The sequence below is a fragment of the Bos mutus genome, chromosome X (assembly GCF_027580195.1).
Source record: "Bos mutus isolate GX-2022 chromosome X, NWIPB_WYAK_1.1, whole genome shotgun sequence".
Classification (NCBI taxonomy): Eukaryota; Metazoa; Chordata; class Mammalia; order Artiodactyla; family Bovidae; genus Bos; species Bos mutus.
Window position 1 is genome coordinate 33,003,005 of NC_091646.1, and position 27,433 is coordinate 33,030,437.

At 44.0% G+C, this 27,433-nt stretch overlaps 3 protein-coding genes across 6 annotated transcripts in view; 1 reads left to right on the forward strand and 2 right to left on the reverse strand.

The window, feature by feature from the left end:
- Positions 1 to 27,433, forward strand: part of F8 (coagulation factor VIII) — a 142,382-nt gene that overhangs the window by 101,640 nt on the left and 13,309 nt on the right. For both annotated transcript variants that reach the window (XM_070366172.1, XM_070366173.1), the window contains exons 16-23: positions 7,782 to 7,935; positions 9,526 to 9,738; positions 10,463 to 10,691; positions 10,881 to 11,063; positions 13,251 to 13,367; positions 14,380 to 14,451; positions 15,646 to 15,731; positions 18,234 to 18,389. In XM_070366172.1, the coding sequence (XP_070222273.1) occupies positions 7,782 to 7,935; positions 9,526 to 9,738; positions 10,463 to 10,691; positions 10,881 to 11,063; positions 13,251 to 13,367; positions 14,380 to 14,451; positions 15,646 to 15,731; positions 18,234 to 18,389 (1,210 nt within the window). The remainder of the gene's footprint in view (positions 1 to 7,781; positions 7,936 to 9,525; positions 9,739 to 10,462; positions 10,692 to 10,880; positions 11,064 to 13,250; positions 13,368 to 14,379; positions 14,452 to 15,645; positions 15,732 to 18,233; positions 18,390 to 27,433) is intronic.
- Positions 18,398 to 25,606, reverse strand: F8A1 (coagulation factor VIII associated 1). 3 transcript variants are annotated; one of them, XM_070366177.1, is made up of 3 exons: positions 23,712 to 25,606; positions 19,972 to 20,115; positions 18,398 to 18,799 (listed from the first exon to the last, which is right to left on the reverse strand). In XM_070366177.1, exon 1 carries the CDS (start codon positions 25,585 to 25,587, stop codon positions 24,442 to 24,444), a length of 1,146 nt encoding a protein of 381 aa, XP_070222278.1. In that variant the 5' UTR covers positions 25,588 to 25,606; the 3' UTR covers positions 18,398 to 18,799; positions 19,972 to 20,115; positions 23,712 to 24,441. The 3 variants fall into 3 exon arrangements, with proteins under 3 accessions (XP_070222278.1, XP_070222277.1, XP_070222276.1); XM_070366176.1 differs by having other exon boundaries at positions 18,398 to 19,323; XM_070366175.1 differs by having other exon boundaries at positions 18,398 to 20,115.
- Positions 26,207 to 27,306, reverse strand: H2AB1 (H2A.B variant histone 1). The gene is given in 2 exon segments (XM_014479365.2): positions 26,207 to 26,833; positions 27,185 to 27,306. Coding segments are annotated over 2 exon segments (426 nt in total). The 3' UTR covers positions 26,207 to 26,529.

Genomic DNA, 27,433 nt, shown 5'->3' on the forward strand with positions numbered 1-27,433 from the left:
CCCAGGAATGCCAGGTGCCATAAAAGTGCAGGAGACAGCCATAACCAGACATAGCCAGCAGTGGCCAGCCATAACCAGCAGTGGCCAGCCATAGCCAGCACTAGCCAGCCATAGCCAGCAGTAGCCAGCCATAACCAGCCATAGTCAGCAGTAGCCAGCCATAACCAACCATAGCCAGCAGTGGCCAGCCTTAACCAGCCATAACCAGCAGTAGCCAGCCCCACTTTTGTCGCCAAATCTATTACCGAAAGGTATGTGGGTGGGGTCCAGCTGCTCGCTGCTCAAAAGCCAGTAAACAGGCCAGGCTGGTGGAAAGGTGCTTTATTTCAGATGCCAGCAATTGGGTGGGGGAAGATGGCAGACATTTGTCCAAAGGCTGACTCCCCACCCCCCAACAAGCAGGGGTGAGAGCTTTATAGACAGAGTTGGAGCAGGGGGGTCTACATGCAGAAACAGCATAGTCATCTCTAACAGTCATCTTCAGTTGGTCATCAGTGGTCTGACTAGCATCATCTTCACTGTTTTAGGTAAAGTTAGTATGCAGTTCTGGGGTACACTTGTTCCCACTTCCTTGTAGTCAGTTCTCAGAATTGCAGCAGCTCAAGTCTTGGGTACAGTCTGGTGATCATGTAGTTAACTTCTCCACCTGGTATTTTGGTATCTATAAGAGAGCTCACAGGATATGGCTCAGAATGGTATCTATAGCATTTGACAACTTGTCCAAAGGAAATAAAGGTCCTTGACTATGCTTAATAACTACATGATTATTATTTAGTCTCCTTAGACTATTTTCCTTTATTTAAGCATTTTTCACTTCTCTGATTAAATTTATTCTTTGACTAAAGTTTTCCACAGGCAAAAGGCAGGTAGAAGACATGGTGGGGAGGGGCAAGGATCATAGAGTCCTGCTCCATTTCAGAATGTAAATTTTAAAGCAAGAGTTCTGTAGAGATAAAGAGGAAATGTTATAATATAAAAGAGCCAATTCAATAGGCAGCCATACATTCTTAAGTTACTATGAACCTTATAATATGGAGAAGGAAATGGCAACCCACTTCAGTGTTCTTGCCTGGAGAATCCCAGGGACGGGGGAGCCTGGTGGGCTACAGTCCATGGGGTGGCAAAGAGTCGGACACGACTGAGCAACTTCACTTCACTTATAATATGGCTTTAAAATACACCAAGTAAAACTTGACAGAATTAGAGAAATAGATAAATTTCCAGTCGTTTTTAGAGACAGCTGACTTAAAAAGCATTGATGTCCAGATACGCAGATGACACCACCCTTATGGCAGAAAGCGAGGAAGAACTAAAGAACCTCTTGATGAAAATGAAAGAGGAGAGTGAAAAAGTTCGCTTGAAGCTCAACATTCAGAAAACTAAGATCATGGCATTTGGTCCCATCACTTCATGGCAAATAGATGGGGAAACAGTGTCAGACTTTATTTTGGGGGGCTCCAAAATCACTGCAGATGGTGATTGCAGCCATGAAATTAAAAGACGCTTACTCCTTGGAAGGAAAGTTATGACCAACCTAGATGGCATATTAAAAAGCAAAGACATTACTTTGCCAACAAAGGTCCATCTAGTAAAGACTATAGTTTTTCCAAACGTCCATATAGTAAAGACTATGGTTTTCCCAATAGTCATGTATGGATGTGAGAGTTGGACTATAAGGAAGAAATGAAGAACCCCAGGGTTAGTAGAAGGAAAGAAATCTTAAAAATTAGGGCAGAAATAAATGCAAAAGAAACAAAAGAGACCATAGCAAAAATCAACAAAGCCAAAAGCTGGTTCTTTGAAAGGATAAATAAAATTGACAAACCATTAGCCAGACTCATCAAGAAACAAAGGGAGAAAAATCAAATCAATAAAATTAGAAATGAAAATGGAGAGATCACAACAGGCAACACAGAAATACAAAGGATCCTAAGAGACTACTATCAGCAATTATATGCCAATAAAATGGACAACTTGGAAGAAATTGAAAAATTCTTAGAAAAGTACAACTTTCCAAAATTGAAACAGGATGAAACAGAAAATCTTAACAGACCCATCACAAGCACAGAAATTGAAACTGTAATCAGAAATCTTCCAGCAAACAAAAGCCCAGGTCCAGACGGCTTTACAGCTGGATTCTACCAGAAATTTAGAGAAGAGCTAACACCTATCCTACTCAAACTCTTCCAGAAAATTGCAGAGGAAGGTAAACTTCCAAACTCATCCTATGAGGCCACCATCACCCTAATACCAAAACCTGACAAAGATGCCACAAAACAAGAAAACTACAGGCCAATATCACTGATGAACATAGATGCAAAGATCCTTAACAAAATTCTAGCAATCAGAATCCAACAACACATTAAAAAGATCATACATCATGACCAAATGGGCTTTATCCCAGGGATGCAAGAATTCTTCAATATCCACAAATCAATCAATGTAATACACCACATTAACAAATTGAAAAATAAAAGCCATATGATTATCTCAATAGATGCAGAGAAAGCCTTTGACAAAATTCAACATCCATGTATGATAAAAACCCTCCAGAAAGAAGGAATAGAAGGAACATATCTCAACATAATAAAAGCTATATATGACAAACCCACAGCAAACATTATCCTCAATGGTGAAAAATTGAAAACATTTCCCTTAAAGCCAGGAACAAGACAAGGGTGCCCACTCTCACCACTACTATTCAACATAGTTTTGGAAGTTTTGGCCACAGCAATTAGAGAAGAAAAAAGAAATAAAAGGAATCCAGATTGGAAAAGAAGAAGTAAAACTCTCACTGTTTGCAGATGACATGATCCTCTACATAGAAAACCCTAAAGACTCCACCAGAAAAGTACTAGAGCTACTCAATGAATATAGTAAAGTTGCAGGATATAAAATCAACACACAGAAATCCCTTGCATTCCTATACACTAATAATGAGAAAATAGAGAGAGAAATTAAGGAAACAATTCCATTCACCATTGCAACAAAAAAGAATAAAATACTTAGGAATACATCTACCTAAAGAAACTAAAGTCCTATATATAGAAAACTATAAAACACTGGTGAAAGAAATCAAAGAGGACACTAATAGATGGAGAAATATACTGTGTTCATGGATCAGAAGAATCAATATAGTGAAAATGAGTATACTACTCAAAGCAATCTATAGATGCAATGCAATCCCTATCAAGCTACCAACGGTATTTTTCACAGAGCTAGAACAAATAATTTCACAATTTGTATGGAAATACAAAAAAACTCAAATAGCCAAAACAATCTTGAGAAAGAAGAATGGAACTGGAGGAAGCAGCCTGCCTGACTTCAGGCTCTACTACAAAGCCACAGTCATCAAGACAGGATGGTACTGGCACAAAGACAGAAATATAGATCAACAGAACAAAATAGAAAGCCCAGGGATAAATCCATGCACCTACGGACACCTTATCTTTGACAAAGGATGCAAGAATATACAATGGAGAAAAAACAACCTCTTTAAAAAGTGGTGCTGGGAAAACTGGTCAACCACTTGGAAAAGAATGAAACTAGAACATTTTCTAACACCATACACAAAAATAAACTCAAAATGGATTAAAGATCTAAATGTAAGACCAGAAACTATAAAACTCCTAGAGGAGAACATAGGCAAAACACTCTCCGACATACATTACAGCAGGATCCTCTATGACCCACCTCCCAGAATATTGGAAATAAAAGCAAAAATAAACAAATGGGATCTAATTAAAATTAAAAGCTTCTGCACAACAAAGGAAACTATAAGCAAGGTGAAAAGACAGCCTTCAGAATGGGAGAAAATAATAGCAAATGAAGCAACTGACAAACAACTAATCTCAAAAGTATACAAGCAACTCCTGCAGCTCAATTCCAGAAAAATAAATGACCCAATCAAAAAATGGGCCAAAGAACTAAACAGACATTTCTCCAAAGAAGACATACAGATGGCTAACAAACACATGTAAAGATGCTCAACATCACTCATTATCAGAGAAATGCACATCAAAACCACAATGAGGTACCATTTCATGCCAGTCAGAATGGCTGCTATCCAAAAGTCTACAAGCAAGAAATGCTGGAGAGGGTGTGGAGAAAAGGGAACCCTCTTACACTGTTGGTGGGAATGCAAACTAGTACAGCCACTGTGGAGAACAGTGTGTAGATTCCTTAAAAAACTGGACATAGAACTGCCATAGGACCCAGCAATCCCACTGTACCCCAATGTTCATTGCAGCACTGTTTATAATAGCCAGGACATGGAAGCAACCTAGATGTCCATCAGCAGATGAATGGATAAGAAAGCTGTGGCACATATACACAATGGAGTATTACTCAGCCATTAAAAAGAATACATTTGAATCAGTTCTAATGAGGTGGGTGAAACTGGAGCTGATTATACAGAGTGAAGTAAGCCAGAAAGAAAAACACCAATACACTATACTAATGCATATATATGGAATTTAGAAAGATGGTAACGATAACCCTGTATGTGGGACAGCAAAAGAGACACAGATGTATAGAACAGACTTTTGGACTCTGTGGGAGAGGGCAAGGGTGGGATGATTTGGGAGAATGACACTGAAACATGTATAATATCATATGTGAAATGAATCACCAGACCAGGCTTGATGCATGATACAGGATGCTTGGGGCTGGTGCACTGGGATGACCTTGATGGGATGGTATGGGGAGGGAGGTGGGAGGGGGGTTATGAATGGGGAACTCGAGTACACCCATGGCAGATTCATGTTGATGTATGGCAAAACCAGTACAATATTGTAAAGTAATTAGCCTCTACTTAAAATAAATAAATTTATATTTAAAAAACAGGAAAAAACAAAATAAAAGCAATGAAGCAAAACAGAAATAAATCTCTTAACAAGTATAATAATAAATATGCAAAATAAATAATTTTATAAACATCAAAAAAAAAAAAAAAAAAAAAACCTGAGCACCAAAGAATTGATGCTTTTGAACTGTGGTGTTGGAAAAGACACTTGAGAGTCCCTTGGACTGCAAGGAGATCCAACCAGTCCATCCTTAAGGAAATCATTCCTGAATATTCATTGGAAGGACTGATGTTGAAGCTGAAACTCCAATACTTTGGCCACCTGATGTGAAGAACTGACTCATTTGAAAAGACCCTGTTGCTGGGAAAGATTGAGGGCAGGAGGAGAAGGGGACGACAGAGGGTGAGATGGTTGGATGGCATCACCGACTCAATGGACATGAGTTTGAGTAAACTCCAGGAGTTGGTGATGGACAGGGAAGCCTGGCATGCTGCAGCCCATGGGGTCACAAAGAGCCGAACACGACTGAGCAACTGAACTTAACTGATGTCCAAACCATCAATAAAGAACTTGACTCTTAAACAACACCAGTTTGAACTAAGAGGGTCAACTTAAACGAGTGTATTTTTCAGTAGTAAATACTACAGTACTATACAGTCTGAGGTTGCTTGCATCCTTAGATACCAAGGAACCAAGAATAGAGAGGGGTAAGTATAAATTATACTCAGATTAATCCCTTTGTTGGTCAAGGATCAATTGTAGAAGATTTGAACATAATTAACAAAGCACACCCAGGGACTTCCCTGGTGGTCCAGTGGTTGACAATCCACCTGTCAATGCAGGGGACATGGGTTCTACCCCAGTCTGGGACAATTCCACATGCCTTGGGGCAACTAAGCCCATGCACCACAACTACTGAGCCCATGCTCTAGAACCCACGCTCCACAACAAGAGAAGCCACTGCAATGAAAAGCCCACACACTGCAACTAGAGAGTAGCCTCTGCTCTCCAAAACTAAAGAAAGCACATAAGCTGCAGTGAAGACCCAGAGCAGCCAAAAATAAATAAATAAAGTAAAAAAAAAATCACACCCAGCAAGTGCAGCTTTAATATTTTTTCAAGTTCACATGGAGTATTTAATAAAGTAGATCATATGCTATGCCACAAAACAAGAAATTTTAATTCATTACAAATATATATAAGGTGTCATTTATGTAAAATAGAAATAAATTACATTATCTTGAGAAAGAGTATCTACAAAAATGTACACCAGGCATCATATTTAATGCTGATCCATTGAAAGCTTTCCTTTAGATATCAGGAACAAATCACCACTTTTCATTATCATCACTTCTATTCAATACTGTACTGAACACTCAAGCAGTTAAAACATTGGAGTACCAGGGAAGTCCCTAGCCAAGACCTTCTTGAACAAAAGGAACAAGATAGGAAGAATTGCTATAAAACACATTGAGACTTATTTTAAAGCTATGGTAATGTAAGAGCTGGACCATAAAGAAAACTGAGAACTGAAGAATTGATGCTTTTGAACTATGGTGTTGGAGAAAACTCTTGAGAGTCCTTTGGAATGCACGGAGATCAAATCAGTCAATCCTAAAGGAAATCACTCCTGAATATTCATTGGAAGGACTGATGCTGAAGCTGAAGCTGAAGCTCCAATACTCTGGCCACCTGATGTGAAGAACCGAGTCACTGGAAAAGACCCTGATGCTGGGAAAGACTGAAGGCAGGAGGATAAGGGGATGACAGAGGATGAGATGGTTGGATGGCATCACTGGCTGGATGGACATGAGTTTGAGCAAGCTCCAGGAGTTGGCAATGGACAGGGAAGCTTGGTGTGCTGCAGTCCAAGGGGTCATGAAGAGTCAGACACAACTGAGTGACTGAACTGAACTTAGAGTAATAATTGGCATAGGAGTAAACATTAAATAAGTCAGTGAAACAGAACAGGAAATGCAAAACTAGATTTACACATGTATAGGCATTTGACTTATGAAAAAGGTGTCACAGAAGTGCAGTTTTCAATAAATGTTTTGGAAATATTTGATATCCATATGGAAAAACATTAAATTGGATCCCTAATTCATACCATGCTCAAAAACTCACTCACTGTAGGTTCCAAGTCTAAATATAAATGTCAAACCATAAACCTCTTAGAAAGAAAAAATAAGAGAATATCTCAACAATGTCAGGGTAAGAAAAGAAAGAATTGATATCAAGATACAAAAATAATTAACTATGAAAATTTTAAATAAATTTCACTACATTAAAATTACCAACTTATGCTCATCAAGAGATAACAAAAAGGGAATGGAAAATTAACCATAGAAGGAAAGATGTTTGCAGCACAAAAGACCATCAAAGATTTACATCAAGAATATATAGAGTATTCCTTTGAATCAATAAGAAAAAAATCAGATTTCTCAATAGAAAAATTGGCAAAATATAGGGGAAAAAAACAAGCTTGTCAGGTCCATGAATCAAGGCAAATTGGAAGTGGTCAAACAGGAGATGGCAAAAGTGAATGTCGACATTCTAGGAATCAGCGAACTAAAATGGACTGGAATGGGTGAATTTAACTCAGATGGCCATTATATCTACTACTGTGGGCAGGAATCCCTCAGAAGAAATGGAGTAGCCATTATGGTCAACAAAAGAGTCCGAAATGCAGTACTTGGATGCAAACTCAAAAATGACAGAATGATCTCTGTTCGTTTCCAAGGCAAAGCATTCAATATCACGGTAATCCAAGCCTATGCCCGTTGAGGCATAGTAATGCTGAAAAAGCTGAAGTTGAACGGTTCTATGAAGACCTACAAGACCTTTTAGAACTAACACCCAAAAAAGATATCCTTTTCATTACAGGGGACTGAAATGCAAAAGTAGGAATTCATCATCGGTTCTATCAAATGCACCTCATTTCTACTCACCTTTTCCTCTGTTTTTTTTCACCAGGTCTCAGAATGGAGGAGTCCCTCAGTTCAAAAAGGTGGTATTCGAGGAATTTACTGATGGCTCCTTTACTCAGGCCATATACCGTGGACAACTAAATGAACACCTGGGACTCTTGGGACCATATATAAGAGCAGAAGTGGAAGACAATATCATGGTAAGTTGAAGAAAATGGGATTACAAAAAAATTGATCCATATATATTTTTTTTAAATTTCTGATTATAAAAATACTCTTTTCACACTTTCAAAAAGGTTTAAAGTATAGAAGATAAGAAAATTGAAAAATAACCCCATAATTATCATTTTTCTGTATGTTCTTATGTTTTTCCTATGTATTCAAAATTATACAATTCATCATTCTACTTCTTTTTAAAATAAATGTTATAAACATTCCTTATGTTATTAAAAACACTACATATGTTTTTCAACTGAAATAGTATTAGTTCATTATATGATTTTATGGTTTATTTAACTGTTTTCCTTTGAACAACCTTTTAGATAGTTTCTTTTTTTTCCCCACTGTTTAAGTAATAATGTTATCACAACTCTTTTCCCAGGATAAAATTCCGGAAGTGCAATGTTCAGGAACATTTTAAGACTTTCTCTAACAAATTATCTGTTAATGTTCTTTGCATAGTTGAATTTTTTGGAGCGAATGCTTTTCTTGTTAATTTGTATTACCATATATATTATAGATCATTTATATATTAATGATCATTGGTCATTTTAGTGAATAATATTTTTCCAAGTTTATTTTCTTTTAATTTTATATATGTTGTGTCTGACTCTTTACGATTCCGTGGACTTCAGCCTGCCAGGCTCCTCTGTCCATGGGATTCTCCAGACAAGAATACTGGAGTGGGTTGCCATGCCCTCCTCTAGGGGATCTTCCTAATCAAAGGATCAAACCCACATCTCCCACATTGCAGGCAGATTCTTTACTGTCTGAGCCACCAGGGAAGCCCAATTTTATATATAGTGATTTTTAAAATAAAATATGTTTGAAGTTTTAAGTAGTAACCAATAAATATTTCCTTTATGACACTTTGATAGCTTTTATGTCTATAAAAATCCTTCCCTATACAGAGATTTATTTTCTTAAAATCACCTATACTTTCTTTTACAGTTTAATTTCTTAACATCTAACTTTTTAATCCAATAATAATTCCTGTAGACTAGAATTTGCTTTGGCGCTGTATGAGCCAAAGATCAAGGTAGTTTGTTTTTTTTTTTTTTCTAGAAACAGTCATCCATTGTCCCAACTGATTGTTTACAGGAAGGATATAGAAGGATCTAAAATTACAGGATTGTGAGTGAATTTATTCTGACTTGAATTTTACTTTTCATACATCCCATGAAAATGTAATTTGAAAAAAAAAGTCTTGTATAAAGAGCATATGTAATCATCCTGGCATTTGTCATGAAGAACTTTAAGAGCATCAGTTCCTGGGGTTATGGTCCCTTAAAACCCCTGTGGTCATATTTTATCTTTTACTTTAGATTTTCTTTTAAGGATTTAGCAATTTTCTCCTTTGTAACTGTGAGTTCATGTCTTAAAGACTGTGGAAATGAAAAATGTCTCAGTTTCTTTCACAGATCTTTAGGTTTGGGTTCTCATAACATACCGATTCCTCCAGGTATTGAAAACCTGGATTACACCCCCTAAATAGGCATTGGTATTAGGGATGTAAGAACTTTACAAGATCCTAAAACATAATACTTGCCTTTTTCTCTCTTGCTTTGCAGGTAACTTTCAAAAACCAGGCCTCTCGTCCCTACTCCTTCTATTCTAGCCTTATTTCTTATAACGGAGATCAGAGACAAGGAGCAGAACCTCGAAAAAAGTTTGTCAAGCCTAATGAAACCCAAAGCTACTTTTGGAAAGTGCAGCACCATATGGCACCCACCAAAGATGAGTTTGACTGCAAAGCCTGGGCTTACTTTTCTGACGTTGATCTGGTAAGCAGGGCTCCTTTGTGCTGGCCTTTTCCTGCTTTGATAGAAATGGTCTCAGAACTTCCCTGGCAGTCTCATGGTTAAGACTCTGTGCCTCCACTGCAGGGGACACAGGTTCAATCCCTGGTCAGGAACTGAGATCCCACATGCCCTGAGATGCAGCCAAAAACTAAAGTGTTTAAAAAAAAAAAAAAGAAAAAGTCTTTGTGTCAGCTGCTAAGAAGTGTGGTATTTATCCCCAGCATAATGGGAAGTTTTCAATAGAGGAGGTGTTAGCATATTTACGGAGAAGGCAATGGCACACCACTCCAGTACTCTTGCCTGGAAAATCCCATGGATGGAGGAGCCTGGTAGGCTGCAGTCCATGGGGTCGCTAAGAGTCGGACACAACTGAGCGACTTCACTTTCACTTTTCACTTTCGTGCATTGGAGAAGAAAGTGGCAACCCACTCCAGTATTCTTGCCTGGAAAATCCTAGGGATGGGGGAGCTTGGTGGGCTGCTGTCTATGGGGTTGAGCAGAGTCGGACATGACTGAAGCGACTTAGTGGCAGCAGCAGCAGCATATTTATGTTTTAGACATATCACCCAGGAATCTACTAAAGAGGAAGAATTGTCCTGTGGGAAGCTGCAGAATGGGGTGGAGTGTCATAAAAGCTGATGAGAAATCCCCTCTTGTTTCTGAGTGAGAGAACATTCGCTCCTAGAACTAGTGTCTTTCCTTTCAGGAAAAAGATTTGCACTCAGGCTTGATTGGCCCCATTCTGATCTGCCGCGTGGACACGCTGAGTGCTGCTCATGGGAGACAAGTAACAGTACAGGAATTCGCTCTGTTTTTCACCATTTTTGATGAAACCAAGAGCTGGTACTTTGCCGAAAACATGGCAAGGAACTGCGGGGCGCCCTGCCATGTCCAGCCAGAGGACCCTACTTTTCAAGAAAAGTATCGCTTCCATGGTAATACAGTCCACACCCAAATCTCATTCGCCGTGAAGTGAGCCTGGAGCCTGAGGCTGGGATATTGTACGATTTGAGAGTATATGGATGAGAGTGCAATCTTCCTAGGAATCCATCCTCTTGGCTGGAATGGAGGGAAAGACCCTGGCACAATAGACGGTAACAGCTTTCTCTGTGTTCTTTCTCCAGCAATCAATGGCTACGTGATGGATACACTCCCTGGCTTAGTCATGGCTCAGCATCAAAGGATTAGGTGGTATCTGCTCAGCATGGGCAGCAATGAAAATATCCATTCCATTCATTTCAGTGGCCATGTGTTCACTGTGCGAAAAACGGAGGAGTATAAAATGGCGGTCTACAATCTCTACCCAGGTACAAACCAGTTTGCACTCTGTTGTCAACTTCCTGTGCTTGCTGAGGAGCTCCTTTCAAGGTCTAGGCCCTGGGGATATGTCCCTTGAACAAAGCAGAGAGATCATAAAGAACGTAGCAAGTGAACATGATCATTTAAGATACAGATAATGTGCTGTAAAGGAAACAGAGCAGAATCCATGGACAATGGATGTCCCAGCACTTTCCTAGGAAAAGAGGATTTTTCTCCCAACTCGAATCCCACAGGGCACCAATAATGATTGGTTCCAATCACTAATTGGAATCACCAATTAGTGATTCCCAAAGAGTGATTGGTTTATGTATGAAGACCAAATTTTGATTAAACACTGCTCCCACTGTTGATCAAAACAGAATATCATCTTAATTCTCGAATGTTCCTTTAAAACAGGTTCTGAACTTCCCTGATGATCCAGTGGCTAGGTCTCCGTGCTTCTACCGCAGGGAGCACAGTTTTGATCACTGATCAGGGAACTAAGATCCCCTATACCTCACAGTGCAGGCAAAACAGAAGGAAGAAAAAATAGGTTTAATAGTGGAAGTAAACTTCTGTTTCTGTGTAAAAATTCTGATAAGCCCAGTGACTTTTCTTGCTGACTCTTGAGTAATAAACAGGCCTGCAGTCACTTCACATCACAAAGAAAATTCAAGTCAGACATCATAACGTCCACTTCAACACATTAATCAAAGAAAAAATTTCCCCTTTTTTCTTGGCTGTGCCACACATCATGTGGCCACACGGCATGTGGGATCTTAATTCCTTGACCGGGGACGGAACCTCCGCCCCATGAAATGGAAGCACGGAGTCGTAACCAGTGGACTGCCGGGGAAATTCCATTCTTCATCAAAATTCTGAATTTCCTTTTATAAGGTTTTATTCTAGATTTTCAGCAAGAGGCACCTCCTTCTGGGTTTCATGACACGCGCTCTGCTTTGGCATTCAGTGGGCCCTTTTGGTCTGAAATCATGCATTTCATTCTTAAGCTTTAGGGGATTTTTCTCCTTATCATTTCTCTGATTCCCACCCCCCACCTTTGTTTTCTTTCCTTGCAGAACTTTCATTAGAAAAGTCTTGGACTTCTTCATCTTCTATGACTCAGTTTCCCTCATTTCGTTCTGTTTGCTTGCCTTTTTGCATTATGTCCTTAGGTTTCTCTTCCAGATCACTAATTTGGCCTTTAGCTTCGGAACTTGATTTTAACTTCAACGTCTCCTTCTTATGCTTATTATTGCTTTCCCCTCCACCCCTGGCTGGTTGCTGCTTTGAACCATAGCTTGGAGGGGGGAGAGATAAGGGATAGCACCACTGTCTGCACCTGGCAGATATTTAAAGTGAAAGTGAAAAGCCAAAGTGCAAGTCGTTCAGTCTTGTCTGACTCTTTGCAACCCCATGGACTATAGTCCATGGGATTCTCCAGGCCATAATACTGGAGTGGGTAGCCTTTCCATTCTCCAGGGGATCTTCCGAACCTGGGGATCAAACCCAGGTCTCCTGCATTGCAGGTGGATTCTTTCCCAGCTGAGCCACCAGGGAAGCCCAAGAAGACTGGAGTGGGTAGCCTTAACCCTTCTCCAGCAGATCTTCCTGACCCAGGAATCAAACCAGGGTCTCCTGCAGGTGGATTCTTTACCGAGCTGTCAGGGAAGCAAGGCAGATATTTAAAGAGGACTCTTTCTCTGGTGGGATACTTTCAGGGGATCTGCAGAAACTCCTTTGGGGGACCCTCTTACATGAAATCCTCTTGACTTGGTTGGTTCCACTTTTATTCTAGATGGTCACTTATCACTCAGCCCTCAGCCCCTCAGCATTCACCTCTAGCTTCTTGCTCCTGGGGTTACTTTACTCATTGAGGCAGGGAGCCCACATCTTGTCAATGAGAAATCCACCTCTGGCTCTGCCAAGCCTTAAGAGTGCAGGCCAGTCCTAACACAGTAGCTTTCTCCCGTCTCCACCCCTGAAGCATCCGGGTACTCTTTCTCTCCCTTTCCCCAGGGTCAGAACTTCACCCCCAGTGTCTCCAGCTGCAGAGGTTACATCACAGGCACTTTAGGTCAAAGAGTGGTGCAACTGACTTGGCTAGATCTCCTCTGATGTTCTGCATAATCTGATGTGTCTTATGCCCGTTTTGGTGAAAGGAAGTCACTTTTCTGCCTTCTGGTTTTGCTAAGGTGTCTTTGAGACGGTGGAAATGCTACCATCCAAGGTTGGGACTTGGCGGATAGAATGTCTTATTGGCGAGCACCTACAAGCTGGGATGAGCACTCTCTTCCTGGTGTACAGCAAGGGTGAGTGGCACTGGGCACTCAACTGCTTTCCACCTCCCTCGAAGGGTGGCCTTTGCCAAGAACTGCATACAGGCTCACAGTAATTACCAAATCTAAAATGAATATTGTAGGCAGAAATCAGAATCCTCAGAGGAGGGCGTATCTGCTTGAAGCTTTGAACACTTTAACACTGAAGTCCCAAGAGCTCCAGGAGCAAATTTTGAAGCTTAATTTTGGTCCCGTTACGAAGTGTAACTCTCAAATATCATCTGGAAGAAGTTGAGTTTTAATCCTCAACAAGAAGAGAACCACTGGTCTACTTATGTATGGACCCTAGTTTTCAGTTCAGTTTAGTTGCTCAGTCATGTCCGACTCTTTGCGACCCCATGGACCGAAGCATGCCAGGCCTCCCTGTCCATCACCAACTCCCGGAGTTTACTCAAACTCATGTCCATTGAGTTGGTGATGCCATCCAACCATGTCATCCTCCGTCGTCCCCTTCTTCTCCTGCCTTCAATTTTTCCCAGCATCAGGGTCTTTTCCAAGGAGCCAGTTCTTCCCATTAGGTGGCCAAAGTATTGGAGTTTCAGCTTCAACATCAGTCCTTCCAATGAACACCCAGGACTGATCGCCTTTAGGATGGACTGGGTGGACCTCCTTGCAGTCCAAGGGACTCTCAAGTGTCTTCTCCAACACCACAGTTCAAAAGCATCAATTCTTTGGTGCTCAGCTTTCTTTATAGTCCAACTCTCACATCCATACATGACTATTGGAAAAACCATAGCCTTGACTAGACAGACCTTTGTTGGCAAAGTAATGTCTTTGCTTTACTCAGCTGCAAAATCTGAGTAGTTCTAGCACCTTCCTGTTAGAACTAGTTAAATGAGATAGTACAATAAAAATCTTGCATCCAATTTTCGCCATGTAGTAAACACTAAAAAATATGAGCATTTCTTGGTGTTCTCATTGACCTGCATTTGTGAAGCTCTATTTCTGCACTTCTAACAATTGTGCTCCCCTGGTTTGATTTCAGAGTGTCAAATTCCACTGGGAATGGCTTCTGGACGCATTAGAGATTTTCAGATTACAGCTTCAGGACAATATGGTAAACAGTATTCCTTTCTCTCAAAGCACTGAGCTGATTATATGTTTTTTTATTTCTGTTGGAAAAATTCAGATAAACAATCCATCTTCATGCTTCTGTAAATTCTACTCCATAGGTGCCTCTCAATCTATTTTCTCTTCTCACCCAAGTAATGCCTCTGCCTCTTTAAATGTCCTGCCTGCCTTCCACATGGCTTCCCTTCAATCCATTCTCTTTGCTGTAGCAAGAAGCTGCATTTTTCTCAAACTGTAGCCCACAGGTCACATCCAGCCCATCACCTGATTTTGTATGGCCTTCAAGCTAAGAATTATTTTTCTATTCTTAAATGATTGGGGAAAAAAAAACAAAAGAAGAATATTTCATGACGTGAAAATTATATGAAATTCTAATTACAGTGTTCATAAAGAAGCCACACTTATTCATTTACAATTATCTGTGGGCACTTTCACTGTGTGTGTGTGTGTCTGTGTGTGTTAGTTGCTCAGTTATGTCTGACTTTCTGCAACCCCATGGCCTGTAGCCTGCCAGGCTCCTCTGTCTATGGGATTCTTCAGGCAAGAATACTAGAGTGGATTGCCATTCCCTTCTCCAGAGAATCTTCCCCACCCAGGGATTGAACCCTGGTCTCCTGCATTGCAAGCAGATTCTTTACCATTTGAGCTACAGAGAAGTCTCTGTAGCTTTCACTCTACAACAGCATTTAAATGTCACAACACCAGATGATAAAGGCTAAATTATTTACAGAAAAAAAGTTTGCCAAACTCCATTTTAGAGGGGAAAAAAAGCATTTGAAAAAGATGTTTGAGAGATATATACCAAAATAGTACTATTTTTCTTTGGATGGATGATGTTTTATACTTCTTTTATTTTTTTTAACTTATGTTTTCTTTTTATTTCTAATTTTTCTCCAGTGAACATGGATTATGTAATAGAGAAATAATATTAATTGATGGTGCTGGTGACACATTAGTATTAGCTAACTAGAGGTACAAACAATCAACAAACTTACTAAATTTTAGAAAATAAAATAGACAAGAAGGACAAGCCAAACACTTCAGTAGTCATTGATACTACTCTGCTTTATACCTTTGTCTTCACAGCTAAGATTAACCTTTCTCAAGAGAGTAATTTTATTCCCACGTGTACAGGACCAACCCAGCTGAATCTAATCTCTCTTCCCTTTCTCGAGCAAAGGACAGTGGGCCCCCAAGCTGGCCAGACTTCATTATTCTGGATCAATCAACGCCTGGAGCACCAAGGATCCCTCTCCTTGGATCAAGGTTAGAAAATGCATTGCATTCCAGAACATCACACATTCCTTTGGCAAGCTCAATGCCTTGTATACCTCCTTCCTGCCTAAGTCATTTTCATCAAACCCCAAGTAATAGACAAGGAAAGAACTGAAGAACAGAGTGGCTTATGATTTGTACCAAAAGAGTCAAGACTGAAAGACTCAGGAATAGAATTGAGTGCTCTGTGTTTTGTTTTTTAATTATTTTTGCTACACTGGGTCTTCATTGAACAGTTTTTTCTCTAATTGTGGCAAGCGGGAGCTGCTCTCTAGTTGTGTGCATGCTTCTCACTGTGGTGGCTTCTCTTGTGGCAGAGCACCAGCTTCAGTAGTTTTGGTTCCCAGGCTCTAAAGCAGGAGCTCAGTAGTTGTGGCTCATGGGCTTAGCTGTCCCCAGGCACGTGGGATCTTCCAGGACCAGGGATCAAACACATGTTCCCTGCACTGGCAGGCAGACTCTACCACTGTGCCAGCAGGGAAGTCCTACACTGTGTTTTTAATCTTTCTACTGGATTAGAATCTCTGAATATTTTTCTATAACATCAAATTTACCACCTCTAAAGACCACGTATTCTTTTTTTAGATGTCTTCAATTGCCTAGGTATCCTTGAGTCCTCCAATTCCTTCATGTTAACACAAAAACAAATGGCTTGATCCCTGGTCCCACAAGGCAAGAAAATGTGGCTTCTTCCCTTTCTAAAACCAAAGCCGTCTTCTTCACAAATTCTACACCACAGAGTAGTAAGAAAAGCCTGCTAAAGTTAGGCCAAATCTGGTCAACCAACTTGGAGTCATTACTGAAAGTGTCCTTAGGTTAACTCAATTTTTTTTTTTTCAATGACTCAGTCTTTCATCTTTTTTCCCTTCCCTATGTCCTCTGGAGCAGTGCTGGCCAACAGAAATATCATGTGAACCATAAATGCTAAGTACATGTGTAATTTTCCATTTTCTAGTAGCTGCATTAAAATAGGAACATGTTAAATTCATTTTAATAATACATCTTCTCAGGAATTCCCCGGTGATCCAGTAGTTAGGACTGAGTGCTTTCACTGCCGGGGGCCTGAGTTCAATCCCTGGTCAGTGAATTAAAATCCTGCAGACCATGTGGCTCTACCAAAAAATATCATAATACATTTTCTTTAATCCAACATATCCAAAAATATTATCATGTCAACATGTGAGCAGTCAGGACTAATGTTCAAACACGCCTCCTTCCTTGCACACCCTTCTCCTTCTCCATGTAAGTTCCATGAGGGCAGGGCTTTTTTTATTGTTCACAACTCTGTTGCTAGTACCCAGAAAAGTGCTTGTGCTCAGTCACTCAGTCATATCCAACACTTTGTGACCCTGTGGACTGTAGCCTGACAGATTCCTCTGTCCACGGAATTATCCAGGCAAGAATACTGGAGTGGGTTGCCATTTCCTTCTCCAAGAAGAGTGCTTGGCACATAACAAATGCTAAAAATATATTCTTTGATGAATGAATGAATGAATGATGTATAGATAGAGCTTAGTCAACTGAGAAAGATCGTCATTAAGTACAAGAGTCCAGACCAGTCCTAGCTGAGTGTGCCAGGCATCTGGGAGAAATTAGAGTACCAACTGATGTCAAAATTCCTGTAATGCTTGTATGACCCATGCCCCCTTCTTTCAGACCCAATCATTCCTTACTACTAAGGATCGATATTCCATCAGATCCCTGTTAGGTGCCAGGGCTAGAGAGAATGTAAAACCTAACATATTACGTGTTTAGTATGCACCAGCAGTGAACTCAGCACATTGCATGTATTAACTCTGTAATCCTTCTGGTAACATTTTGAGATAAATACCATTATTAACTCCACTGTACAGAGCAAGAAATTGAGACACAAAGAGGTTAGGTGACTCAGACAGGCTTATTGTCTTCAGGATCTCAGTCTAAAGAGGAAGGCAAAAAGCAAAGAAAAGTTCACAATGCGGTGCAATAATTTACTATAATGAAATTATATACAAAGTGGACTGGAAGCAGAAAAGAAGCCACCCGAAAGTTCTCTGGATGAGTCGGGAAAGGCTAACCAGGAGAGAGTTTCTGCACTAACACTTGCAGGAGGGACAGTAATTTAGCACTGATAGTGATGGTGGGAGGGGGGTAGTCTGGGGACAGAGAAGGCAAATGGCTTTGTCCAGTCAGAGGTTGGTGTGTCAGGGAGGCACCTGCTATGGGGTCCAGGTGTGCAGCACTAAGGATGTGTATAGAGAAAAGTGGGGCTCAATGATTCCAAAGTGATTTCCTTTGTCAGGACGTGGCCTGGGAACTCAGTGAACACACTTCCCGTCATTGATTCCACAGCTTCCCACACATCTACATTTCCATACTGGTCTCTGTTGCACTTGCACCTCCAAGAGAATATTGGGCTTCTCTCTATCGAAGCAGATTCTTCTTAAGCAGAGAAATCATTTCAGAATATGGCACATACCTCCATGTAAAACCAAGTGTTGCTTTCATCGGCAGGTGGATCTGTTGGCGCCGATGATTATTCACAGCATCCTGACTCAGGGTGCCCGGCAGAAGTTCTCCAGCCTGTACATCTCTCAGTTTATCATCATGTACAGCCTCGATGGACAGCGGTGGCAGGGTTATCGGGGGAACTCCACTGGGACCTTAATGGTATGTAATTAGTCCTTTTCAAGAGAATGCTTGAATCTTTTGAGGAGCTTTTGACAGATTTCAGATATGGAACAAACACTCACAGTTTCTAGAAACTTCAGTTCAGTTCAGTCACTCAGTTGTGTCTGATTCTTTGTGACCCCATGAACAGCAGCACACCAGGCCTCCCTGTCCATCACCAACTCCCAGAGTTTACCCAAACTCGTGTCCATTGAGTCAGTGATGCCATTCAACCATCTCATACTCTCTTGTCCCTTTCTCCTCCCGCCTTCAATCTTTCCCAGCATCAGGGTCTTTTCAAATGAGCCAGCTCTTCACATCAGGTGGCCAAAGTATTGGAGTTTCGGCTTCAACATCTTGGCCCCCCCAAAAAGCATTTTCCATTCATGGGCAATAGAGTGATGATGGACCTATGGACAAAAAAGGTAGTATGAAGGATCTCTTATGTAGCCCCAGGAAACAGACACTACAAATGGAATTCTAGGACTATGTTGCTAATATATTCAAGGAAGATAGGTATAATTCCTTACTTAGGGAGAAGATTGGATGTTGAATAACCCATGACATGTGGTGGCATCACAATTTCTCAGATTGTCATCGGTGATACAATAGGATGAGTTTCAGATAAGGAAGGAAGACATTGGGAAGTTAGTAGCATCTGGTTGCTATGGCAACCAGTTTAGCATCATCTGACAGTAGAGTGACCTGGATTTTTTTCATGTCCGGGCTTCCCAGGTGGCTCAGTGGTAAAGAACCCACCTGCAATGCAGGAGACACGGGAAACTCGGGTTCAATCCCTGGGTGGGAAGATCCCCTGGAGAAGAAAATGGCAACCCACTCCAGTATTCTTGCCTGGGAAATCCCATGGACAGAGGAGCCTGGCAGGATCTAGTTCACAGGGTTGCAGAGTTGGACACAATTGAGTATGCATCTTCTTTTTCAGCATACATGGGGGGGGAAGAAATTAAATGTTATGAATATATACAAAGAACATCCATGAACATATATAGATAGATAGATAGATAGATAGATAGATTCTTGATGGAATCATGGAGTTCTGGAGGAGTCTTCCATGTCCTGGGGTTATAGGCAGATACTTGGACTTTATACCAAACCTAGGAGCAAAGCATGTGAATTGCAGAGTTGCAGTCACAATTAAATGGTCAGCCCTGATATGGTTGTTATGCTAAGGTAATGGTACTGGTGGAAACGGGTGGAACTCTGAGACCTGGGGTGGGTACATTTAGGCAGACATGAATGAGGCTGTGAACTGCAAACCTCTAAATTGCCCTAAATCTTCTCTGCTGAAGGAGGTGACCTTTCCCCAGTCTCTGAAGCAGTCATCCCTGCTGTGCACACAAGTCTTTCAGTTGCTCCACCTGGAATAGTTGCCTTCCAACCCAGTGGCTAGTCTCCTTAGGCCACTAAGTGGCCACTAACAAAAGCCAGATGAGTCATGGAAAAGTGACAGATCATCACAAATTTAGTCAGGTGGTGATAAAAAAAAATCACAACTCTAAGTGTGGTATCTCCTCTGGAGCAAATTAACACAGCACCAGGTACCTGATATGGAACCACAGACCTGGAGGATGCTTTCTTCTTCATTCACACTGACAACGAAAGTCAGAATAGATTTGCATTTACGAAGTGGGAACACGAGTATGAACTTTATGGTTGATGCCTCAAAGCGATGTCAGTTCCTTTGTTCCTTATCATAATATAGACCCTGAAAGTGAAATGAAAGTGAAAGTCACTCAGTCCTGTCCGACTCTTTGCAACCCCATGGTCGCATGAAATTCTCTAGGCCAGAATACTGGAGTGGGTAGCCACTGAAGTGGATCCCCTTCTCCAGGGGATCTTCCCAACCCAGGGATTGAACCCAGGTCTCCTGCATTGCAGGCAGATTCTTTACCAACTGAGCCACAAGGAAAGCCCAATATAGACCCTAGGGACCCCAAATATATTGACATCCCACAGAACACCATACTGCTCCATTACATGGAAGACATTATGATGACTTCCATGTCAGACTCTTGTGACCCCATGGACTGTAGCCCACCAGGTTCCTCTGTCCATGGAATTCTCCAGGTAACAATATTGGAGTGGGTTGCCATTTCCTTCTCCAGGGGATTGTGCTAACAGGCCCTGGTAAACAGAACATAATAATCACTCTAAATGTTTTTGTGATTAATATATGTATAATCAGAGATATATACACAGACACATAAATATGTATATATTGTGTTGTCAACTAAAAGAAAAATGCACAATGTTAAAGCTGTGAGTTAAATTTTATTCAGGGTCTTACTGAGGAATATAGTCTGGGAGACAAGTCTCTCACATAGCTCTGGGAGCTGCTCCGAAGAGGTGAGGGGAAGCTAGTTTACATGTTTTGCTGTTAAGGCATACATGTAGTCAGACATACATCTTGGTGAAATATTACTGCTACTCACAAAGAACAGATGTTTCAAGTTCATGGTTATACTGTTTTTCTATGTATGGGAAGATGCAAAAAGCAGGGTTCATTACAATTCTTCTTGAAATGCATATTAACTACTTAAGGACCTGTCTGTCCAAAGCACAGAGTATCCTGTTATCATCTTGAGTTTTCTGAAACACACAGTGTTTAAGTTCTGAAACACACAGTGCCTCATCCTGTTATCCTGTTAATCTCTTCTTCTGAACACCCAGTACCCTATCACCAGCTGCAGCAGATTAGTCTTTGTAGACTTGGGTGGTGAGCAAAATGCTCTTTATTCTTTTGTCTGAAGTTTGATAGATATGTATATAGATAAATTATCTTTATTATAAATGAGTATTTCTTGCTTCTGACTTTAATGGGAATGGATCCCATATTTCACTGTTCAATATAATGTTCACTGTTAGTTTCAAATATTTTTTTATCACATTTTAAAAGTTTCTTGCTCCTACTTTATTTGGAAAGGCTGTAGAAACTCATCAAGTGCTTTTTCAGCATCTTGGATATGATCACGTTTATTCTCTTTGCTGTAAATTATACTCTCATTCAATGGCGGGCTGGCGAATGTTTAACAACCAGCTCTGGTGCAAAATGGAGGACAGTCAGGGGAAGGGCCTTTATTTGTAACATCTGCGGATTTCCATGATGTAAGTATTTCCCATCATACCTGATTTCAAGCTGCTGATGCAAGGTCACTGAACGCAGATTTGGGAGCAGCCAGCCACAATTGCTTCTCACAAGCTAGTCCTAGCTGGCTCCAGTACAACTCAGTGCTGCATTCCTGGGAAAACCTCCCTTAGTCATAGTATATTAGTCACTGAATGTTTAGTTGGATCAAAAAAACTGAAATATCTCCATCTCCTCTACCAAACAAGTTTCTGGACTGGTGGTCTAGTCTAATGGCAATAGAGATGTCTCTACAGTTCACACTAACCAGAACTCTGTCATCCCAGAGCATGCCTGATTAATTTACACATTTCAGTCTTAGTCATCTTCCTCCAGTATAATGGTTCTCAAATGTTTAAAAGTCTTTGTACCATCCACATGCTCAGTCCCTCAGTCATTTGCAGCCCCAAGGACTATAGCCTGCCAGGCTCCTCTGTCCATTTTATTTTCCAGGCAAGAATACTGGAGTGGGTAGCCATTTCCTTCTCCAGGGGATATTCCCCACCCAGGGATCAAACCCGAGTCTCCTGCATCTCCTGCATTGGCAGGCAGATTCTTTACCACCTGGAAACCCCAGGAAACCAGGTGTAAACCACCTGGGCAACCATTCACATGCAAAATATTTTTTCATAAGCAACGTCTCATCACAGAAAGTCCCTCATAAAGGGAGCAAAAGAACCCAACACCTTTTAAAGATCATTGCTTCACTGGCCACTATTTTCAATATTTCATAATATTTTGAATGTGAATTTTGAACTGCCAATGATGCAGATCTTTCCCTCTGGTTTTCAAGTTTAAAAGAACACTAATCCTGTCCTTTTAAAATATTTATCTTTGGTTGTGTTAGAAATCAGTGTTAATGTTGACACCAGGTGATGATATATAGCAACAAAATTCTGTCAAAATAACTGATGTGGCCTTAGCCCAGCTCTCTGTACTACAAAGTATCTAAGGAAGACACATAAATGAGCCAATGGCAAACAGAAAACAGCCTTCAGTGTTTTCTAAAGTTAGGCTTGAATATGCAAATCCAGGCTCTGTGGTAATTCCTCACCTCACTCCCTCAAAGCAAGCTTTTAAGGGCTTCACTGGTGGCTCAGTAATAAAAATCTATCTGCCAGTGAAGGAGATGCAGGTTTCATCCCTGGCTTGAGAAAATTCCCTGGAGAAGGCAATGGCTGCCCACTCCAGTATTCTTGCCTGGGAAATCCTATGGACAGAGGAGGCTGGTGGGCTACAGTCCATGGGGTCACAAAGAGTCAGACATGACTTAGTGACTAAACAACAACAAAGGAGGCTTTACTTTGCACCTAAACCCAAATGCTCTCACCAGGCACACTCCATAATTCATTCCTGAGCATTCTTGTCCTAAGGACAGTAAGGGAGGCAGCCAGGGCTGAGTGTCCCAGAAAAAGCAAACACACAAGGGAGCGTGCACCCTCACCGCCTTGGCAATAAGTTGGACTGGGCTTTTAGGGCTTGGAAGGACCCTGCCTGGCAGCCACGTGAGGGCACAGGAGGGGTGCCTGCATATGTCTCCAGTGGGCTCCCCTATACTTGCTTAGCCATTGCTTCTACACTGCTGAAATAGAGGTCCAAAAGCATACCCTAAAAGTCCCACCCATTTGGGGGCACTTATGTCATACAACACTCCACATATTCCCCTTCCCCACCAAATATGCAAAAGCAAGATAGATTCCCAAACTGAGTGCTTAAAACTCACCCACAAAAAATTAGTGCTGTCTACAACTTCGGCCTAAAAGATGCATTTTCCCAAACTGAATGGCTAAGAATGAGAATATATTCTAAAGAGTTCTTGTCACCACACTCAGCGCTAAAGAAAACCTGAGAAAACAGCTAAGTCAGTTTGCATGTATCATTTGGACCAGAAATCTAGTGTCTAAAAATGGAACGCCATCCTGCTTCTGGGGACCAAGGGTACAGTCTGGCATATACCTGATCACACTAGACCAAAGAAGCATGCTGATTTGATATATTTGAGTTGAAGATTTGTAGAAGGGTCCATACTACAAGTAAAACCTGCCCATATGGATTACCTGGACCTCTCGGAACAACCGCAACTGAAAACTCCAGTGCACATCTGACACCATTGCGCTGGAGCTCACCCCGCCTTCTCCCCTACTCCCAGGCCCACCCCGTTTGTACCGAAAACATACACATTGCAGCTAAGGACCACATCGCAAATGATCTCTGTAGATTCATAGGCAGTGTCCATTTTGAGTGAATGAATCCACCTCGGATCTAAAAGGGAACTATCTGTTTGTGCTTCTGCCTTCTGACAAGTAGATAAGCTATTCCCATTTTACAGAGGAGATAAATCTAAACCACAAGTCAGGAGAGTCAGAAAGGCTTTATCATGTATTGAGGGCTGTAGTGACAACCGCGGAGTACTGAATACAATGATTCCAACGTATCAGGTGCATTGAACAAAGGAGAAACTGGACGATCACGCAGGCAGACATCACAATACGCTAAGGAATCAAAATCACCATGAAAAAAATCATGCAGCTAGAGTTCCGAGCCAGAGCTATGCAAATAAATCCTGTGTGAAACAAGGATGTTGGGAAAGGGGAGCCTTCTGGGGGGTGGGAAGCGGGTTGGGGGGACAATTGGGTGAAAGGAACCCAAGGGATTCTCGTTTATGTTGAAATTTCTGGTGAGGTGAGCTGTGTCCTCCGATTCTATTATATGGGTTTTTTTTTCTGCCACTGTCATGGAAACAAGGTGACTTTAGTCAACTACATTCCTCCGGTGGCAAGACAAGTAAGATACACTGCAGAGGCAGAAGCGGCGGGATCAAGATCTTTCATGCTCCCGCAAACGCTCAGGCCGGTGCGTGAGTTTCAGGAACAGGCACAGCGTGGCTGGGTTCCTGTCAGGGATTCGTCAGATCCCCTGGCCAGAAGGGGAGACGGTTTCCTGCAGAACGAGGTGCAGGAGGTGGTTCTGCTCGGCGCTCAGCAGGGGCCACATCTCCACCTGCAGCGACTTGACGGCCTCCGTGTCCTTCTCGTGCGTGGCCATGACCAAGGACTGTAGCAGCAGAAAGAGCTCCTCGGGCAGCGGGCCGCTGCTGTCCTGCCCGTGGCCGTCGAAGGCCTCCCAGGCATACTTCTCCAGGGTGTGCGCGTGCTCCGGTAGGAGCTTGGCGGGCGGCGGCTGCAGGAGCAGCAGCAGCAGCACGCGGGACACCTCGCAGCGGACCAGCACGTCGGCGAAGGCGCCCAGCGCGGCCGGGGCGGCTGCAGCCGGCGGCCCCGCGCCGGGAGGGAGCGGAGGTCCGGGGGCTGCGGGCTGCGGGGGCGGGGGCTGCGAAGGGATGCCGCCGAGCTCCCGTGCCAGGCGTTGCATGTGCGTGAAGAGCGCCAGCGCGCCGCTGTAGTCCCGCGCCAGCAGCTGGCAGGACGCGGCGTGGCCGAGCGCTTGCAAGGCGGCCAGGGGCAGCTGGGGCAGCTGCAGCTGCGCGGCGCGCTGGAAGTGGCCAGCGGCGGCGGCCGGCTGGCCCAGGTCGCGCAGGGCGGCCGCCAGCTCAAGGCAGAGCGCGGCGGCCGCGGCCGGCTGCCCGAGCTCCAGGTGCAGGCGCACGGCGGCGCCCAGCGCGGCGGCAGCGGCCTGCAGGGCCTCCCCGGCGGCGGCGGGGCAGGCCAGGCGCTGGCGCGCGTCGCGCTCCTGCCGCAGAAAGAGGCGCGCGGCCTCTGTCAGCGCCAGCGCCTCGCCGGGCCCGTGGAAGAGCGCCTGCTGGCAGCGCGCCACCGCCAGCTGGCACCAGGCCGCGTACGGCAGGCACTCCTGGGCGCGCAGCTCGCGGCCGAGCTGGGCGAACTGCTCGCCGGCCTCCGCCACGTTCGGCTTCCGCAGGAACCGCTTCTTGAGCTTGTTGGACACCTGACGGTAGCGCGCCAGGAAGTCCCCTGGCTCGGGCCCTGGGCCCGCGCCGCCGCCGCCCAGGCCAGCCGCGGAAGCCGCCATCTTCGCCGCCCCGGCGCTTCCAGGCGCGCTGACGCGACCGGGCGGCGACCGGCGACGTGCCATGCGTCCGGCTCGGGCCCACAGCGCGACGGCGCCGGTGCGGCCGCCCAGACGCTCCCGTCGCCGGGGTGATATGCAAAAGAGCGGGCGCGGAGGTGGGACCGTGATTGGTTGCCGGCGCCGTATGCAAATAGCGGGTCCTGGCGGGGAGCCGGCCGTTGCTAGGTTATAGCTTGCTCCCACAGGTTGCCAAGCAGGGCATCTCCAGGCATCTCTAAAGGCACACGACCAAAAAGTCAACTGGTGATCCCGGGTGACCCTGATTCCGACTTTGCATACGTGCGGGTTGTGTCCCGCCCACCCAAGTCCCCATTCTGCCGCAGTCTCGTGGTCTAGGCCCCTGCCCCCATGGGCATCTAGGCCCTATGGCCATGGGAACCCCTGTCAAGCACGCTGTCCACCATCCCTGCATCCCACGCTGCGGGGCGGTCTGTCACCTTGGCACTTTCACCCTACCACGACGCCGTCCTCTCGGTCTTGAACATCGCCACCAGGACCCTGGTCCCTCTGGGGACTTGGCCTTGCTCCTACTTGCTCAGATCCAACGGGGGAGCCCTCCTTTCCCCGGCCTCCCCTACAGACCCCACTCCACCGCACCCCCGCCACAGCCAGCTTCTCTCACCAGGGCCACTGCATGCACTGTCACCGTGGGCGACCGCTCCTCTCTGCCTGCCATCCCTGACTCCACCCATACCCACAACACTCCCCCTCCACTCCAGTCAGACCCCTGACCACCACCTCTCGAAGGAGGGGTGTCCCACCACCACCTCCCAGGCCAAGTGACTGAAGCACAAACAGGGATGTCTTGAAACACTTACTGATTCGACATGACTGGGCCCGAGGCACCGGGCTGTGCGGTCGGTCAGTGAGCAGGCCTGGCACCCGACAGCCGGGGGGAGGCCTGTCTGGGTGCCGGGGACCTGGGACCCGGGTGTGGTTGAGCAGCTAGTGCCAGGCTAGGGCCACCAGGGAGATGGTTGTCATCCCAAAAGAGCTGCTGAGCAGAACGTTATGGTGGACTGTTGTGTCCACCAGCTCTGAGGTGATGCGCCTCTGACCGCTGTTCTGGGCCTCGTTGCCTGCCAGCTCCAGGACCTTGGCAGTCAGGTGCTACATGATGGCTGCTAGGAAGATGGGTGCGGACGAACTCAGGCGCTGGGCATAGTGGCCTTCCCACAGGAGGCGCTCCATGTGGCTCACGGAGAAAGACAACTCAGCACGGGCGGTGTGGGAGTGGAGACCAGATGACCTTCAACGGCCCCTTTTACTTGGCATGCTGACCTTTGAGCCCGCTTTCTCCGAGGCCTCGCTTTGCGATGCAGTGGGATGAGGTGTGGTGGGATGATATGTGGCAGGATGAGATGCGGTGAAATGAGATGCGGCAGGATGAGTCAGCTGGTCCCATCCTCTCAAGACAAACGGTACTCTCAGACCTCTACTCCGTATCCTAGCAACCATGGACTGGCCCCTCATTGGTCGGGGCACACAGTCTGTGACAGGCAGACTCCCTGAGATCACCGATTTCCCATGCCCCCTACCCCACCCCGACCCCCGCAGGCCTGAGCCTGCAAAGACATGACGCTGGCAGAATCCTGCTCACCCTGCCCACTGGACCCTCTCTTTGTCGGAACTCTCTCTTTCCACGGGAGGAGACCTTTGTACGGAGAAGGCAGCAGACCACCCAGTGGCATCAAGTATACACTGGTGGTGGTGGGCCACCATCACCACTGTGTCTAGTTCCAGAACGTTGGCACCACCACAAAGAGAAACCCCTGTACCGACCAGGCAGTGACTCCCCACTGCCCCCTCCTGCAGTTTCCCCCACCCCACCCCCGTAGTCCTCAGGCAA

Excerpts from the sequence above, each read along its gene's own strand:
- F8A1 (XM_070366177.1), bottom strand. The coding sequence starts at position 25,587 with ATGGCACGTCGCCGGTCGCCGCCCGGTCGCGTCAGCGCGCCTGGAAGC.